The sequence below is a fragment of the Pipistrellus kuhlii genome, unplaced genomic scaffold (assembly GCF_014108245.1).
Source record: "Pipistrellus kuhlii isolate mPipKuh1 unplaced genomic scaffold, mPipKuh1.p scaffold_m20_p_53, whole genome shotgun sequence".
NCBI classification, from domain to species: domain Eukaryota; kingdom Metazoa; phylum Chordata; class Mammalia; order Chiroptera; family Vespertilionidae; genus Pipistrellus; species Pipistrellus kuhlii.
Window position 1 is genome coordinate 1827096 of NW_023425555.1, and position 18399 is coordinate 1845494.

The following is an 18399-nucleotide window of genomic DNA, read 5'->3' on the forward strand; positions in this document are numbered from 1 at the left end:
GCATTTGCAGACACTTGTTTCCTCAGAGCGAGAACTGAAGAAAAGACGCTGTAAGACCAGCTTGCTCTACCGTGTTTCCCCCAAAATAAGACATCCTCCGAAAATAAGGCCTAGCGCATGGAAAGATAAGACATCTCCTGAAAATAAGACCTAGCGCAACTTTGGGAGAAAAAATTAATATAAGACACTGTCTTATTTTCGGGGAAACAGGATAGTCCCCCCACCTCTCTGGTGTGCTTTGGGGGAGGGGGAGGGGGGAGCGGGACTTGCTACCGTCTGGGTCTAATTAAAGGATCAGCGAACTCAGGTCGCGGGGGACACTAGAGGGGCCATTCTAGCCATAGTGTTCCTATTGCTTCTTCTCTTCATTGTTTCTTTTTTTCTTCGCTCCTGCCCTCCTCCTCGCTCCGCCAGCCCCGGCTTCCCGCCCTGCGACCTCCCACCGCCTTCCCGCGGTCCCTCTCTCTTTTCACTCCGCCCCGCCCCGACCAAGAAGGCGGGAGCCAGCCTCGCGGTGCACCAATCCGAGAGCCCCATTCTGTCTCTGCCTCCCTAAGTCCCGCCCTACGACGCCAACCACCAATCACGCCCGGCGCCCGCTCCGCCGGGCCGCCCAATCGCGGACGAGCTGGGCCGCCGGCGCCCCGCCCTCTCCGCGCTGCCGCGGCTCCGCGGGCGGCGGAGCTGGGCCTCGGCATTCTCGCCGCCGCGGCGCCGCGCAGCCTGGGCTGTGAGAGGTCGCGGCGTCGGGAGCGCGGGCGCCGGCGCGGCTGCTCGCAGGGCGCTGTGTAGAGGCGGCGGGCGAGGCGGTGCCGCCGGCCGGCCGGAAGGGCGCCTCCGCTCCGCCGCGGGGCCCGCGGTGCGGGACCCAGGACCGAGAGGAGGCGGCACCCTCCCCGCCTGGGGCCGGGCCCAGGGGCGCCCGGAGGGGTCTCGCGCGGCCGGACGTTTCCAGCGCGGAGCGCCCCCAGCGCGCCTCCCGGAGAGGCCCCCCGAGAGCTCCCGGCCGCCCCCGGGGGTGCCCTCCGCCTCCTCGGACTCACCTGCGCCGGCCGCCGGGCACCCCGGCGCGGGGGCGTGTGCAGCGCGGGCGCCTCCCCCGGCCGCCAGCGAGGCGGGGGCGGGTCCGCCCGCCGCCCTCGGCCTCCCGGGCCGCCCGCCGCCCTCAGTCTCACCGGTCCGCCCGCCTCGCTCAGCCGCGCGGCGTGAGCTCTTCGGGGACCGCGGGGTCGGGATGCTGCCCGCCAGCGCGGCCACCCGCCCGCCGCGCGCCGCCCCGGTCCTCGCTCCTCGGGCCATGCCCCGCGTCTCCCGTGCCGGTGCAGCCCCCGGCCCCGCCGAGCGCCGCCGAGCCCCAGCTCCCCGAGGCTGAGGCCGGCCGACCCGCCAACCGGACTGTCCGCCCGGACCCGGGCCCTCGGACTCAGCTCCCCGCCTGCCTGCCCGGCCGCCTCCGCCACCCTCTGGGCGGGCTCCGGCCCTGGTGTGCCGAGGAGGGGGGTGTGGTGTAGGGAAAGGAATCCTGGGGATTTCTGGCTCGCCCCCTCTTTTTGGCCTTCGGGGCCGCAGACTCAGGGAACTCGCTCATGGCTTTCTTGATGAAGAAGAAGAAGTTCAAATTCCAGACCACGTTCACCCTGGAGGAGTTGACGGCGGTCCCCTTCGTGAACGGGGTCCTCTTCTGCAAGGTCCGGCTGCTGGATGGCGGGGATTTTGTCAGCTTGTCGTCCAGGTAAGGCGCTGGGGCAGCCTCGCCTGCAGGGGAGCGGGGTGGTAAGCGGCATCTAGTCACTTGGCGAGTGTGGGAGCGCCCCTTGGGGCCCAGAGAGTCCTGAAGGTTATGTGTGTCCGGGACAAGTTTGCACAGGGCAGGTAGGGCTGAACGACCTAGGAGGTCTGGGCCTGCGGGATCTGACGGGGTGCCCGCACCCCCTGTGCAGGGAGCCTGTTTTCAGCCCTCTCTTGGGGCGTCCATGCAGCCTGCTGTATGTAGCTCCTCCATTCTGCAGACCTGCACGGAGCCCAGGGGTCTGTGCCATGAGAGGCCGAGATGGGGAGGCTGGTTCTGGCCACCTTGCACCCAGATGGCCACTCGGGCTGTCCCTATGATCCAGACCCGGGGCAGCCACAGTTTCCCGGGTGCTCCCAGCACCCCCCTCCCCACCCCTCCCCCCGTACCGCCCCCTCCCCGCCTGGGGGGCGGCGGCTGGATTTTGACGTGTCCAGCCCCCTCTGAGTGACAGTCCTGGTCTAGCTGGAGCCCGGGTGCTTTGCATTGCAAATGCCCTTGCCCAGGAGGCTGCAGCCCTCTCTGAAAGAGGTTTGACCAACTTTGGTTTTGCGTTTCCCAGTCCTGCAGGTGAGGGCAACTGCCGCTGGCTGGGTCGCATAGTCCTGGCCCACGGGAGCGTGCCTGGGGGTGTGACAGAGAGGGGCTTCAGTCCTCGCTGTGTCACTCTCTGGGCCAGTACAGGTGTCTGAGTGTGGGGGATGGCTCAGCGGATAGACGGCGGTGCAGGGCCTGGCCCAGTGCCTAGGACACCCTGGTTCCCTTCCCTGGTCTGTCCCTCGGCCCCTTGGGCCTCCTGTGGACCCGGTTAGCTGGAGCCGCACCACGGTTCGGAGGCCGGGTGCTCGTTAACAGAGGGAGAAACTGAGGCCCAGGAAAAGGAAGTCGGTGGCTGGCCTGGGACGTGACGTGCCGGTAGGCAGTTGTCCGCGGCAGGGGAGCTTGGCTTGTTTGCAGACCTGTTGGATGTCTCTGGCGGTTGAATGATCTCTTGGGAGGAGAACCGGGAGGCCTAACCCAGATTGAGGAATCTCTGGTGTGGACGGGGTGGGGTGCCTTTTTGGTGCATGTGGGCCCACTCTGGCCTGGAGACTATCCAGCCTACGGGGAGCTGCTTATCTGAGGAATTCCGACAAGAGCTGCCCTTTGTTGAGGGGTGGGTAGTGGGATGGATGGTGGATATATGGTTGCTGGTGATCCCGGGGCCACCCACAGCCCCAGGCTTCAGGGAAGGGGCTGTGCTCATAGCTGGGGCCGGGGGGTGAATTGGGGCAAGTTACCTAACCTCTCATTCCAGCAACCAGCAGTCCTGGGTGCTCTGCTCTCCATTTTACTAGCACCTTTCACTTAGTTCTTGGATTACTCCATGGAATAGGGTGGAGATTGGGTTGGGGGTGGGACTGTAGATTATTATCCCCATTTTATTTATTGATTGATTTTAGAGAGAGAGAAACATTGTTGTGAGAGAAAAATATCAATTGGTTGCTACTCGAAGGCTCCCCCACCAGGGATCCAACCTGGAACCTGGCTGGGAGGGGTGGTGGTGGGGTGGTTAATGTGCCCTGACCAGGAATCAAACCTACCACCATTTGGTGTACGGACAACACTCCAACCAACTGAGCCACCAGCCAGGGCTATTATCCCCCTTTTATAACGATGGCAACTAATGCTCAGAGAGGAAGTGATTTGCTTGAATTAATACAGCAGAGCCCAGATTCAAACTCAATAATGTGCTTTTAACCATTATCTGTCCTGCCTTTGAGCCTTAGTTTCCTATTCTGTGAAGTGGGAGAGGTCACGCTCACCCCTGGGGTGTGAGGGGGGATGGATAATGTCCATGCCATGTCTAGCTCAGCAAATGGTTGCATCAGTTGTGTCTATGGCAGAGGGGCCCCTCCCTCACCCCTCCCAGGTCTTAGGGGGACCAGCTAGAGTCAGCAGGAGGCCTACCTGTGAACTGGGGGTCTTGGGTCCTCCTGAGGAACTGGTATTCATCCCAGGCTGAGGTCTCTCCTGGCCTGCTAGGCCCTGGGGCCACTGTCACCCTACCTGTTTGCCTTTCCATTGCTCTAAAACCTGCCCCCTCATCCGGGAAAATCTGGAAAGTTCCTGGTCTCAGCCCACAGCTGCTGCATTTCACCTCTGCCTTCCCTTCTTCCCTCCTGGCCATGGGCCATGGATTCCCTGAACCGGGCCCAGCCCTCACAGTCTTTCCCAGCCTCATTGTGGGTGAAACCTGAGTGCAGCTGAGGGGGGAAGAGCTGACAGGGAGCCCCCCAAAGCTGGACTCCTGGTGTCTGTTTGCTGCTGCGATGTGTGGCTGGAGGGAGCAGACATCAGGGTGGGATCTCAGGCTGCTTTAGAGCTTTGGATTTTGCTCAGGAGATAGGGGTTTCTGGTGTTTTGTTTTGTTTTTTTAATTAACCCCTCCACTCCAATTCCACCCATGCTGGTCTGTGAGTGAGAGCCCCATCTCACAGCCTACCCCTCCAACGGACAGGCTCCAGCGTTTTGGAGTTGGGGTAGGGTTAGGGGTGATGAGTCTTGCTCAGATCCTGGACCCAAATCCAGTAGCATACTTGCCTCTACGCCAGGGACCCCTCAGACAGCCCAGAGACTGGTGGCAGCCGCATGGTGGTGTCTGAGAGAAGCAGGCCCGAGGCCCCACCCATGCAGCACCCGCCTTCCTGGTTGGAGTGTTTTCCTATGTGCTGGGTGCCATAGCAACAGCCGGGTACACAGCTCGCGCCTGACCCATTTTGAGCAGGTAGAGCAGGTGGTTTGTCGCGCTGTTCCCAGCGTCATCTTTCCGACGCCTCCTTAGGAGCCATGGCCCTCACAGCGACCGTGTTTCTGAGCGACCGTGCGGTGTGCCAGGTGCTGTGCTGAGAGGCACAGGCAGCTGCCAAGGTCCATTTGCAGAGTTTGGACCTTGGTACGTCCGTTAATCCTCTTGGCCATGCAGAGAGGCACCAAGGCCAGAGAGGTGAAGCCACATGCTGTAGGTCACTCGGCTGGTAATTTAATTGGGAAAAGAACCCTTAGGGTTTAAACCGCCTTTGGTTGTTCATTTACCGTATGCCAGGCACCTGCCGAGCACATCCAGTGCATGATCTTCAGGCCACCCCATGAGCTGATGAGGAAGCTGGGGCCAGGAGACCTAAAGTGTCTGGCCCATGTCACCCAGCTGGGGAGGAGCAGGACTGGGGTTTACATTTGGGCGGATCCAGCTAGGAAGTCCTGCCTCGCCTTGGTGGCAAGAGGACTGTAGCAGCTCGGGCCCCATGTGATGTCCCCAGACCTTTGGAGAAGATGCTTTTCAGTGGGTTGGGGGTTCTAGGAAAATCCAGATATGGATAATTCTGAGGCACCGAGCTAGATGCTGTGAGATGTGAGGAAATGGGGCCCTGGGGACATAGATGGGGCGGGACTGAAGTCCCTGCCATGGATTTGGAGCCAGGCACAGACTGGTATGGTGAGCATGTGCCAAGGACCCTGCCCAAGGGAGTTCTGAGCTGGTGCATCCAGATGGCATCTGGGCGGCTCTTCCAGGGTCCCCAGGGGGTGGGGACTATGCAGCGGTCCCAGCCAAGTCTGGTGAGGCTGGAAGCAGTGGGTTGGGCTGTGGTCTCCTCAGAGTGGTCTGGGAGCCAGTTCCCAGCCTCAAGCTAGTCTGCCCTTCAGGCAGGCAGAATTCCAACCATCCTAAGGCCTGCCCCGTGCCGTGGCGGGTGGTGTCAGGGAAAGGAGTGAGAGGGATGTACCTTACAGCAAGTCCTCTCTGGAGGAGACAGGCAGAGTGTCTCCTCAGCCAACACAAGAGGAAACTGAGGCCTGGGGCGGAGAAATGGCTTTTTTGGGGTCACTTCCTGGCAGGAGCTAAGGGCACCGCTGGGCGCATTCTGGTTTGGCCCTGACCTCTGTCCCCTGTGCCTCAGTGCCCTTCTTGTGTGAAGGGGACAGGCAGGGCCAGAAAGGGAGGAGGGCTCCTTTGCTCTGGACTCGGGTGCCAGGCTCTCCAAGAAGCAGACTGTGTGACTTGGGGAGACACCTCCCCCTTCCCTGCTTTTTGGCAGCTTTGCACCTTTAGTTGTCTCCTCAGTGGGGTTCTATGTGGGAACCTGTTGAAAGAGGGCACGCCTGCTCCCAGCACCGGCACCGCCTTCCCACCATGGGCCGGGCTGTGAACCAGCTGGAACGGAGGCCTCAGAGGGATGCTTGAGATTTTTGGGGCATGAAGGAGGCCTCGGACGGGTCAGTTCTGCAGCTGGAGGCCAGTGCCCAGGTCTGGCCCAGCCAGGTCTTTGCACATACGCCACGGGCTTGGCCGGCCTCTGATTCCCCAAGGCTCCCTCTCCCTCCCTCTTGGAAAAGGCTGCTGAACGCCGCTGCAATCTGCTAGTGGCCGGCAAACTGCCTGATATGCCTGCTCTCACGTACGTCTTGGTGTGAAGGGACACGGTTTGTCCCTTGGGGTTGAGGGGCCTGGGATATGGAGGTGCTGTGGGATCCCAAGGAGGGCGGGGCCTTCATTTTCTGTCACAGAGCAGGAGCACTGGAGACCGAGTGTGGAGAGGGAGGAAGAGGCATGTTTATTGAGCACCCCTTGGTGTCCTGTGGAACCAGACAGCCCTCTTCCATGAAACTCCCCGTGGAGTGGGAGCAGTGCATCCCAGAGACATCAGAGGCAGGTAGATCTGGGACAGGTCCTCCCCAGAATTCCATTCGATTCTGGTGGACCAATTGGGGAAGGCATTTGTTTGACACGTGCTGATTGGGCACCTGCCCCAGGCTGGACACAGTCTTGACTTCATGGAGCTCATGGTTTTTTGATGGAGCACATCGTTGCAATGGGAGGAGGGCACCCTGAGTAACTGGCTCTTAGGAGGAACCTGGAAGGAGAATTGGATTGGAGAGAGGTTGGGAAGAGCCTTTAGGGTCGAGGCCTCCGGCTACAAAGCACTCGGTCAGTGGTCTAGGCAAAGGGCTAGCATGGTAGGGGGCAAAGAGGGCAGGAAGGGGCTGGGGTGAATAAAGATATTTGGGGGGCGGGGCTCGCTGGACGGTCCCTGACCTTGGGGGCCTATCTAAGGGGCAAGGAAGCATGTGGCCGGGTTTGCCAATTAGGCTGCTGGCTCTCAGCTGCTGGTGGAGAAGATGAAAGGGACAAGGCCTGACGTACTCAGGAAGGGACAGTGGAGCTGGCTGGGCAGCGGCAGGCAGAGTGGGCAGGGGGGCTTCCTCATCTTGAGGTGCTTGGCACCACATCTACCACTGACTTGGTAGATGCCGGAGATGGGAGTTCAGAGGGTGCACAGTAGCCGGGCTGTCTTTTGCCGCTTACAGTGCTCTAATCGTTTTTGTGATACAAAAATCCAGACTTTCGGTGTCTTTTAAATTGGGAAACCTGGCAGTTTTGGGCCCAAGGGGCTTTGCAGCTGCCTCCTCTGTGGCTGCCTGCTCTAGGCTTCTCCTGACGCCACTGCCTACCCTTAGATCCCTGACCATGGTCTGCCTCCTTCATTTCACTCGGGCCAGCCTGGTCGCTGGGGTCCCTGTGGAGGGCCTTCCATGTGCAGTTGGGGGGGCAAGAGGTGGACCCCTTGGAGAGAAGTCCCGCTGGCAGGCACAGAGGCCACCCCTGCCAGCTAGGCGGTGGCATCAGGCCAGCTACTGGTTTCCCTTGGGGCCAGACCATGCCGCTGGCGCCCCTGTGAAGCCTGAAGCGACCCAGCCTGCGCCTGGCCTTTGCAGCCACCGGCCACAGCATTGCAGGTGCCAGCGTGGCAGCCCCTGTAATCTGCCCTGCAGCCTGGCACTGGCAGAGGCCTGACCCGAGGTGATCTGCCTCCGTGGAGCTCCCTGGGCCCGTCCGGGAAGTCCCTCAGGCCAGGGGTTCCTCGCAGCAGCCACACTGTGAGTCCGTGGGCGCTGTGTGCCTGTGGGCGGCCAGGGGCCCTGAGTGCCTTTGAACTCCGCTTGCTCAGTACCTGGAAGTCCTGACTTACATGCAGGAAGCTCTGCCTGGGCCTTGTGATTGCTACTAGTGTGCCTGTTCTTGGGCCTGAGGAATCCGGGGACTCGGTGTGTGGTGTCTGGTGACTGCCATGTGGTGAAACCTGTGGTCACTCGCCTGTTGCAGTCTAACGCCCATGGTGACCAGTACAGATTTAGCCTCAGCTCACCCAGACAGCCACAGAAAGGCTGGAGCCGGGGAGAGACAGCAGATCTGTGCCGAGAGAGGCCCCGAACAAAGGTGCGGTGGGGGGAAGGGATCTCTCTCATTGAGGGCCTTGCCTGGCAGGTGCTTTGGGCTGTGGGGAGACCAGACCTGTCCCCGGGGCCCCTGATGTGCTCTGTCACTGAGGTCTGTGACTCCACGAGGTCGCACCGTGCTATTGGTGGCCTTGGCCAGTGAGGCCTGAAGCTGCCCAGCCTGTGCCTGGCCTGGGTCTCTGCTCTGAGCTTTTGGCATCCTGGGCTTGGGACACATCTCAAGCGCAGGCTGGATCCACCTGTTGTGTCGTCTCCATCCAACCCCCCCTCCCAGACATCAACAGGTAGCAGGCTCTCTGGTCAGATTATTCTAGCACTGGAGGAAGCAGCTCCAATGGAGGACTTTCTGTGTATTCACTCAGGCAAAACGTTCCCATCCTCGCTCTGCCTTTCGCTGCCTGTGTGACCTTGGGCAAGAGACTTAGTGCCAAAGCCTCAGCCCAGCAGGGCTGCCGGTGCCTGCCTCTCAGTGTTCTTGGAGGTCACAGGGAGATCATGGCTGTCAGATGTCCAGCAGGGCTCCTGGCACATGGCAGAAGCACGGTGCTCACTGCAGTCCGCCCTCTGGTCCCTGGGCTGAGCCGTGGCAATGGGCTGGATGGGGCACCTCAATTGCCCCTGCTTGTGGGCCAGGACTGACTGGGGTGTTGTGGGGAGAGGGTACTTCCCAAATGGGGCTCTCTCTGCCCCCTGGGGGGCCGGGCAGGTGAGGAGCAGGGGCTCATGCTGGAGTTCAGGGCCCCCCGTGGGGTCTGTTGGCACCCCTACCCTGCCCTGGGGGGCAAGGCTCTGAGCCAGTGCGAGCTGGAGTGTCCCGCGGGGCGGGCGGGGCTGGGGGAGGCCTCTGCACCTTCAGCTCTGGCACCCACTCTGGCAAGCAGAGGACAGCTCCCACATGAGGTGTGAGTGAGCGGGCAGGGGAGTGAGGGAGACAGACAAGGGTCCCTCAGGTGAGGGGAGGCCCCTACCCTGTTGGCACTCCCCTTGCTTCCACCACACCGTGTACTCCTATTCTGGCGTTCTCAGTAGCCTTGTCCTCAAGTTCCCTAGCCCCGTTTCATCTGGAAAGCCTTCCCTGGCTCCTTTGGCCTTGCACACTCACTGTGGGCCCTGTTTTGCAGGGCTGGGGCATTTTTTCCTTGGCACTGAACCACATGGGCACTGATGGTGCTGTGCTGTGTGCTGGCTACTGCCAGCTGCTGGGGTCCAGCCCCTCCCCATTGGTGCCAGAGGTGTCAGTCTGTGTCAGGAGCAGCCCTCGCCTAAGTCCAAGGCAGCTGGGGCACCGCTGGGGTGTGTTGGATGGACCATCTGTGGGTGATGGGGAGGAGGAGGGGGCTAGGCTGCCCCGGCTCTGCAACTGGACCTTGGCAGCTGCCCTATGACTCTGTGACCATGGCCAGTGTCTTGTCCTCTCAGCCTTGTGTTCCTCCTCCAACAAATGGGGCGCGGGTACTCATCTAGAGGCAGGAAAGCTACTGAGATCAGGGCACCTGCTCCGCACGGGGCCAGGCACCTGCAGCTGAAACAGACTGAACCTGCTGAGACGGGGAGCTCGGTGCTGGGGAAGGAACTGGGGAGGGCGGAAGTCTGGGTCCTGTTCGCACGCAAGGCGCCCTCACTTCCCACCACTTCCTCCCTGACGGTGCTGGACTTGTCTGCAGACCCAGGCAGCACACCTGTAGCTCCCCCAGACCTCAGTCCCCAGAGGCAATTTCCTGAGCACTTCTGTATGTATGTTCTGGTTCCTGGGGACACAGCCCTGCCCCAGCAAGTCCTCTCCCCAAGAAATGATGGGAGGCTTGGTCCCAGGATGAGCAGGTTCGAGGTTGGTAGGAGAAGAGCAGCCTAGGTCAGACAACAGCAAGAGTGCCCAGCAGGGAGAGCCAGTGGCCTGGGGGCTGGCCTGGGGGCCTTGGGAGGGGCTGGCACCTTATCTGAGGGCAGATTAGAAAGGAGTGAACCAGAATCAGATTTGTATTTTAGAACCACCTAGGGCAGCCAGGGGGTTGCTGACCCCTTGGGGCTCCAGGTGGCAGAAGGGAAGATGGCTGTCACTGAGATGGGTGGCTTCCCACCTCCGCCACCGTGGGACGATTACAAACAAAGCTGGCGCCTGCTATGCACGGTGGGCATGAGCAAGCTGCTACTCCTCACAGCAGGGCCCAGTGTCACCAACAACGTCGAGGAAAGGATGCTGGAGAGGAGAACGTGCTGTGGGTGCCATTTGCATAAAGTTCAGGAGCAATCCCCTAAAACGCACCCATCCTGGTCCCAGTCAGGATGATGTCATCTTTGAGGGGGAGGCAGTCCTGTCTGGAAGGGGCCTCTAAGGCCTGTGAAGTCCTGCCTCGTGGGGGCTGGCTACACGAGACCGTTTGACTATCTGCAAGCTGTGCACCGACGCTGTCTGCACATGCCTGTGTCAGAAACAGCCGTGAGATGCCCACACCTGTGCTGGTGCTGGTGCCAACGTTCTCCAGACAAAAGTGAGAATCCTTGGGTGCCCAGAGGCCTAGAGGAAGCCCGTGGGCCTTCGCAGAGTCTTCCTGGCGGGGCAGCCTAAACCATCAGACCTGTTTATGAGACCGTAAGTCATCTTGGCAGCTGCCAGCAGTCTTCTCTGGCTGGGGCTCTTCCGTCTCCTGCAAACCCTGCTGGGGCTGTTGGGCTGTGGAGCATGGCCATTCAGAGAGGGCGGGCTCCTAGGCTGCCAGACCACAGGACCTGTCTGAGCCTTGCTCTCCTCATCTGCGAAATGGGGTAATAAGCTCCTTGGTTCTTGGATTGAATGAGTTAGCACCCATTATGTACCCAGCGTAGCCCTGGGCATAGAGTACGTGCTCAGTAATGCTCAGTAACGGTTGGCAGAGGTTGGTATTAATTTAGGGCAATTATTGGAGGGGATCCAGTGGTGGAAGCAGAAAGGAAAGGTCCATGTTCCTCCCTCTCTGCCTTTAACTGGTTCTCTTCTCTCTGCCCGTACGTCACAGACATTTGTGGTTAGAGCTAGGCTGCTGCCCTGCGGTGGGCCCAGCAATGGCCAGTTCGGCCATTGGTCTCCGACTTGGGGCCCAGGAGCCGGGGACACCATTGGACACATCAGTTCTCAGGGAAGTGCTGAGCACGGCGGGGAGGGAGGCATCTCCCTCTTCTGCCTGCTCTGGCCTGACCCTCACTTTGGGGATGGCCTTTGGATGGCTGGATACTCTCCCTGATGCCAGGAGAAGGCCTGACCCTGGTCCCAGCACCTCTCAAGGGTTTCATGTCAGCTAATGAGGAATCAGCATGGACCTGGGTGGGAATGGCCACACCCATTTTGGATGCAGGCAAGACAGAAGCCCAGGCTTAATCTGGATGTATTCCCAGTGTCCTCACTCAGGCCTGGCTTGTAGTAAGTGCTCAGTTTGTGTGTGTGGGGTGAGTGAATGACAGAAGCATGATTGGCCCAGAGTTGGTCTGTAAGTCTGCAGGAGAATCAGGTGTCCAAGGAGAAGGTGGAGCTTAGTAGGTCAGAGCCTCATGGTCCCACCTTACCCTGAGCCCTTCATCCTGTGGTTGGAATCTCGGGGGATGGCTGGAAAAACAGGCCTGAGTCTGTGCGGGCTCTGTGAGGTGTGACTCTGCCTGGCGATTTCCTGGTCACCTCGGAAGTTCAGGGAGCCATGGAGAGAGCTGTGTGGAGCAGTGGGAACACCGGGGGCTAGATCCAGATAGCAGTGACCCCGGACCCTCAGACTCTGCAGAGAGCCAGAGGACATGCCTGATCTGGGCTGGGAGTGCAAGGAGGTCTAACGCAGCCCTGGTAGGGAGCAGGGCTGTGAAGGTCACTGAGTCATCAGATACTAACTGAGCACCTACTATGTGCTAGACCTCATCCTGCAGTAAGTAAACAAAGGCCTCTAGGACCTTGGTGCTCTGGGACACAGGAGCCTCATTCCGTTTCGCACACACCTAAGACCAGGCCCAGAGAGGAAGCAGTTTGTCCAGCCGCAGTAGTTGGGGGAGGTGCTTTCAGGAAAGGCTATGGAGCTGGGAAGGGGCTCAGGAGCTGAGGCATCCCGTGACTTGCTTGAGTCTAGCTGTTTGAGGAACTGGGCTCTGGGAATATGGATTCTCCCTTTGATCTCTTCCTTCTTGGGATGATTCAAACAGCACCCAGGCATGAGTCAGCCAGGAGCGGCACCGGCACACCTAGCCACCTGTTAGTCCACCTTCTGGACGTCCCAGCAGGTTCAAGGCCTGGGGAAACGTCCTGATCCAGGTCCTGGGGTGGAAAATGGGGGTTCTGTCAGGGCCTGGCTTCCTGCTGGACCACCTGTCCCAGGGTCACTGCTGACGGTGGTGGCCATGTGCCCATCCAGCACAAGTCCCCTTTGGTATTCGCCTGGCCCCGTTCTCCCATTAGCTTCTCATCAACCCCATGAGATAGGGCAGCACAGTGACTGAGGCAGAGAGGTCAAGTGTCCTTGACTGGCCGTGGTCCCCGACCTCTGTTTCCCGCACACACGATTTGTGAGGAGGCCTGCTGGGCGTCTCAGGGGCTCAGGAAGGGCAATTCCCTGAGGAAGCCAACCCCAAGCTCTGTTTTCTCTGGTCGTGTGTCCTGGGGGAGGAACCTGTTGCCACAGCTCAGCTGTGTCCCTTTGAATTTCTGCCCTCCCACCTGACCCATCTCTGGCATGGGGCCCAGTTTGAGATTCTGGGGTCAGACAGCGATGGGTTCAGGTTATAGCCTTTTCCAACCAGACCTGGGGCAGGTGGCTTCTGCTCTCTGGGCCTCAGTTTCCCTGCTTATGACCTGGAGATGATGGTACCTACCTTCCAGGGTTGGATTCTGGATACCAGGGGGTCAGGCAGGGAGAACTACAGGAGCATTTTCCCATTTCTCCCTCCCGTCCTGGATTGACTTGGCTTGGTCCCTGACGCCAGCAGGTCTTGATGGATTTGGCCCAGAGCCATATCCGTGACCGTGCCCTCTGACCCAACCACCGCCCCTCCTTTAGTGTAAGCCTGCTCTCAGGGCTGCCTCTTCCCTGGTATTGAGACTTGTGGTGAAGGGTCAGCTCACAGAGCACAAAACCATTGACGCCTCAGGCCCCGGGAATGGCTCTATGTCTGGGTGCACTTTCCCAGCCATCCTGCAGGACCGGGAAGGGTGCACATCTCTTCTCGCCTCCTGGGTTGACCTGTGGATTCCCCGAGCCTCAGTTTGCTCATCTACGAAGTGGGGGAGGTTGTGCCTGCAGAGTTACCGCTTCGGCAGCACCTGGCTCCCCGGAGGGTGCCTGGGAAACAGGCGCCAGGCTGGCCACGTGACGTGGGGGTGGGCTTCTCTGGGAGCTCGGGATGCACCAGCACTTGGCACAGCCAGCAGCTTGCTCTGGTTCTCTTCAAAGGCCTGCTCTGCTCTTGGGCTGGGAGAGCAAGAGGGGTGCCCGTGGTCACGGAGTCAGAAGGGCACCCATGCGTTCTGCTGGGTGGTGGGAAGCCGCCTCCTAGCCTGACTCTGGGTGCAGAAGGCAGAGCAGGGAGGCGGTGTGCCTGTGTCTGTGGAACAGGAAGCTGGCACCTGCCCTCCCTGGGGTTTTTGATCCACCTCAGTTTCGGGGCTGGTGAATTGCAGGATTTGAACCCCTGTGCATATGACTCTAGAATCCTTCCTGCTTATCTTGATGCTTCCCCACCAAGCCCGAGCGATCTGAAGTCCTCAGTGTGCTGTCCACTGTGTCCTCCTCAGGTCACTTGCTGCCTCTAGCCTTTCCTCCCAGCCACCTGCCAACCCCCTGGTCACCCTCAGGCTCACAGTTTTGACAGAACAGAGAAGGGTCTTGGGGCGCCAGGTGGCTCCTTCAGTCTCCAGCACAAGCGGCTCGGCTTCTAGGAACTTCTTGCTGCCTCATGGTGTTGCAGGAGGGGGTGCTGGCTGGCTGTGTCAGAGCTGCAACAAGCTGCTTCCCCTGCACACGGCCCTGAATTCCTGGCAGGAGCCAGACACTGCCGGGCTGCCACGCTCGCCACGTCGCCAGCTGAGGCTGCTCTGCCCCGCGGCCCCTGGATGGACGCCTGGGCTGGTCCCCGGGCGGGCCCCTCCCCAGGCGGCCGTGCTCGCCTCTCTTCGGGGAAGCACAGGCAGATGTTGTCAATTTAAATTGTTTCCTTATTAGAATCCTGCCTTTCCATGGCTGAGTTTCATCAGCCGGGAACTCTGATTGCATCATCAGGACCCCTCCCTTCTCTAGGAACCTGGCCAAGGACTGGAGATCAGAGTGGCAGGGTGGGGGTGCGGGCTGTGGCAATCCCCCAGGTCCCACCAGCCGGGAGGAGGGACTCCTGATGCAGCCTCGTTCTGGTTACCTCGCATCACAGGGGCCGGATGGGAGGAAGCAGGGTGCCTTCTCAGGAGCCCAGAGCACAGCTGGGGCTGGAGGTCCCTGGGGTCCTACTCAGTTCTGGTGCCCAGCCCCTGCTTCCATCACCTGGGAGCTTGTTTAGTGAAAGGCCTGCTTCGCTGGTCCCCAACAGGGGGTGATTCTGCCGCCACCCCTCCCCAGGGGAACACTGGCGATGTCTGAGACATGTTTGGTTGTCACAGCTGGGCTTGTGCTACTGGCAGGTGCTGCTAAACATCCCGCAATGCATAGGGCACCCCTGGAAAAACAAACAGAATTATCTGGTTCAAAACGTCATGGGTGCGTAGGTTGATCTCCCTTTCTGGCCTTGGTGACAAGGCAGACATGCAGGGTGTCCTCGTAGCCGGGCAGCGGGGGAGGTAGAGTGCCAAGTGTGGGTGTGGGGCCTCCCTGTAGCCTGTGTCCTGGGCTGTCCCACTGGGTCCCCTGCCCCTGACCGCTGCTGGCCATGTTGAGCCTGTGCTCCCGTGTGAACTCCAGGGCGGGGCCCTGATGGTGCCTGTCTGCGGGCGTGGCAGCCGTGGCCAGGAGGCGGCTCCTGCTGGACTGACCCGTGCCACCTGGTGACGGAGCCAGTGCCCAGTTTGTGGGTGCGGATAGAGGTCCGGGTCTGGGGCCGGGGGCGCTCCGGGGAGCGCTGGCCTGAGGATGCTGGTCTGGTGGGTGCTCTGCTCTATTTCAGGACAGCCTAGAAATAGCTGAATGCTGCTGCTGTGATGGCCACCGTGACTGCGGTGGAGGGTGGAGGGCTCACCCTGCCTCTGGTGTTTGGATGTCTAATTGTATATCTTAAAGCTGAAAACGAGACTCCCCCGAAGCTGCCCCGAAAACCTGTAATTACCTGTCGCTGGCTGGCGGCCCGGAGCTGGAGGCTCAGGCCCTGGAGCCCCGGGCTAGGGAGTGTCCGGCCTCCTCCATCTCTTCCCCGGGGGATCTGGTGCTGCCCAGAGGGCGGGGCCCGGTGGGCCCGGTCCTGGGCTCAGGCAGGTGGAGGTTCAAATTTCTTTTGCTTTTGACCTGCCCTTCTAACCTCACAACCTCTTTTCCTCTTTTAACTTAAATGTCACTCAGAAGCAGTTTTTGGACAGAAATGCAGCCCCTCGCCCCAGCCTAACCTTGCACCGCTTCCGTGGCCTGTGCTGCTCTGCCAGTGGGTCCCCTCCCTGGCTTTTTGGCCTCTGACCTCATGGCCATCAGAGGACTCCTAGAGGAGTGGATTCCCCAGGCATGCTTCGAGAAAAAGTCACAACTGATACTTCCAGCTCAGAAATAAAAGAAAAGAAAAGGGTCCAACACTCCCCCTCTCCCCCTCTGTCTCCTCACTCTCCTCTGTTCTTCCTGACCTGCCTGCACACAGGTGGACGCCGGGGTTCAAGCACCTCCATACGGCCCCTTTGTAAGTTTGGGCCAAGATTCCCTCTCCAACCCCACTTCACTCACACACACACCCCCCTCACTGCTCCAGCCACACTGGCCTCCTGGGCTTTCTGAGCACCTCAGGTGGCACGTGCTCACCTCAGGGCCTTTGCACTTTCTGTTCCTCATGCCTGGAGGGCTCTTCCCAGTTATCTGCACGGGCCACTCCCCTCCTCCTGCTCTGTGCTCGCCTTCCCAGTAACGCCTCCCCTGACCACCTCTTCCTCACTCAGCCCACACCTGGACACCGCCTGCCTCCTTCCCTGCTCCTCGTCCTTAACAGCACTTACACAATCTGAGGTGTGCTTGCCTCGTTTTGTCTACCTCTTACCCACTGCCGGACTACAAGCCCCCTGCAGGCAGGCATTTCTGTCTGTCGTGGTTACTGTGTAAGTTGCTAGGGCCTTCGGCAGGGCCGGGCACTTAGTCTCTGAGATTTCCTCAAACCTGGCCTGGCCAGCTCCCAGCCCGGGCTCATGGCCACCTGTTTGATATCCTCATGCCCGCCTTTTTTTTATTTTATTTTTTTATGAACATCTGCCCCCCACCCCTGTTCCTCCCTCCTCATTATCCCTGTCCTGTGCCTGGGACCCCGTGCCACGCACTGGGTGTGCACTGAGAGGCCCTGGAGGAGGCGGCAGGGCTGAGTCCTGGCTGTGCCATCTCTGGCGCACAGATGGGCCTGGGGCTGAGACCACACTCCGCTCACGGCTCTGAGTCACTCGGCCTTTCCGAGCCTCACTTTCCCCGTCTGCACAGGGAACCACGGTAACGCCCAGCTTTCAATGTTGAAGAGTTCCAGAGGCACACAGTAGGCCTTGGGAAATGGCCAGCATTGGGGTACATGTGTTGCCCTTGCTGTGACCTCCTAGGGGAGGCCCAGCAAGGGTGGGGGCGTCTTCCCTGGGCAGTGGTGGCATTTAATGGTGTGTTTAAGCCCCGTGGAAACGAGGGAGGCCGGCGCCTGATCCGGTGAGCCCTGCCCGGGAGACGAAGACGCTGTCACCTGAGCCTGGGAGGGCCCCACGCGCCTTTCGCTGGCCGGGCTGCCGGGAACCACTGGGGGCCCAGGCTTCCTGGCTGGTGCTCCTTGGCAGGCTCACAAAGGGGAAGGGAGAGAGAGAGCCCACAATGTGGTATCAGTTTTTGTTCCAGACACTAATCCCCAATTCCTCTGGGTGTCCCAACACGCCCAGCACTGCGAGCTTCCTCTCCAGGTCTCCAGCTGCGTCCAGCTCCTGGGCTGGGTCCAGCAGAGGGGGAGGGAGGACATCTGAGGGTCCATGTGGGAGCTGTAGCCCCCAGCCACCCCCCCTTTTAGACTGGGGACTTCGGCTGCTTGGGAAGTGTTCCCACTTCTTGCCCTTCCACCACTCCATCAGGGCTGCTCGGGCCCAAAGCCAGACTCCGTAGTGGCAAGACAGAGCCGCTGTCAGAATAAGGTCCAGAGTCCTCACCATGGCCCTCCGGGCCTGACCTCTGCTCCCTTGCCAGCCTCATCCCCTATGTTCTCCTCCCCCGTCCATGAGCTGCTGGCCTCTGTGCCAAGCATGTGTCTGCTCAGGGCCTTTGCACTTGAAGTTCACGCTTCTGGACAGCTCTTCCCCAGTGTTTGCTTAGCCCTCAGCCTCATTTCACTCCAGGCCTTGCTTAGAAGTCATGGCCATAATGGCTTTCCCTAACTATGCACCTGACGTAGCAGCCCCCACCTTCTCACCTCTACCCAGCACTCCCCACCCATACCCCTTCCCTGATCTGTCTTCTCTATTTTTCTCTCTTTATCTGACTTATGGGTGGGTTTTTGGGGTGTGTGTGTGTGTGTGTATGTTTGTATCAGTTTTTTTTTAAGAGGTAATTCACATGCCACATAATCCCCCCATTTAAAGTGGGCAGTTTACTGATTTTTATATATTCAAAGTAGTGTGACCATCAGCACAGTCAATTTTAGAACATTTCATCACCCCAAAAGAAACCCCATACCCATAGCAGTTATTCCTCATTTTCTCCCTATTGTCCCATCTCCTAATCTTTCTATCTCTTATGGATTTGCCTATTCTGGACATTTCATGTAAATGGAGTCATACAATACACAGTTCATTATGACTGGCTTCTTTCACTGAGCATAATGTTTACAAGGCTAATTTACATTGTAGCATGTAAAACGATTTTATTACGGAACAAGATTCCAATATATATATCTATCCATTCCTCAGTTGATGGACATTTGGGTTGCTTTTAATTTTTTGGGTATTATGAATAATGTTGCTGTGAACATTCATGTACAAGTTTTCTTTTTTTTAAGTATATTTTATTGATTTTTTACAGAGAGGAAGGGAGAGAGAGAGCTAGAAACGTCGATGAAAGAGAAACATCGACCAGCTGCCTCTTACACACACACACACACACACACACACACCCCCCCCCGCCCCGGGATGTGCCCACAACCAATGTACCGTATTTTTCAGACCATAAGACGCACTTTTTCCCCCCAGAAGTGGGGGGGAA

General features: G+C 59.4%; 1 protein-coding gene across 2 annotated transcripts in view; it reads left to right on the top strand.

Moving 5' to 3' along the window:
- The first annotated feature begins 762 nt into the window (after positions 1–762).
- The window catches only part of FAM102A (family with sequence similarity 102 member A), a 34122-nt gene continuing 16485 nt past the window's right edge, over positions 763–18399 (top strand). The window contains exon 1 of one of the 2 annotated variants that reach the window (XR_006740159.1): positions 763–1732. Coding sequence is in view for 1 of the 2 variants with exons in the window: in XM_036416081.2 (XP_036271974.1) it covers positions 1587–1732 (146 nt within the window). In the remaining variant the exon portion in view is untranslated. The remainder of the gene's footprint in view (positions 1733–18399) is intronic. The other variant, XM_036416081.2, reaches the window with a different exon arrangement.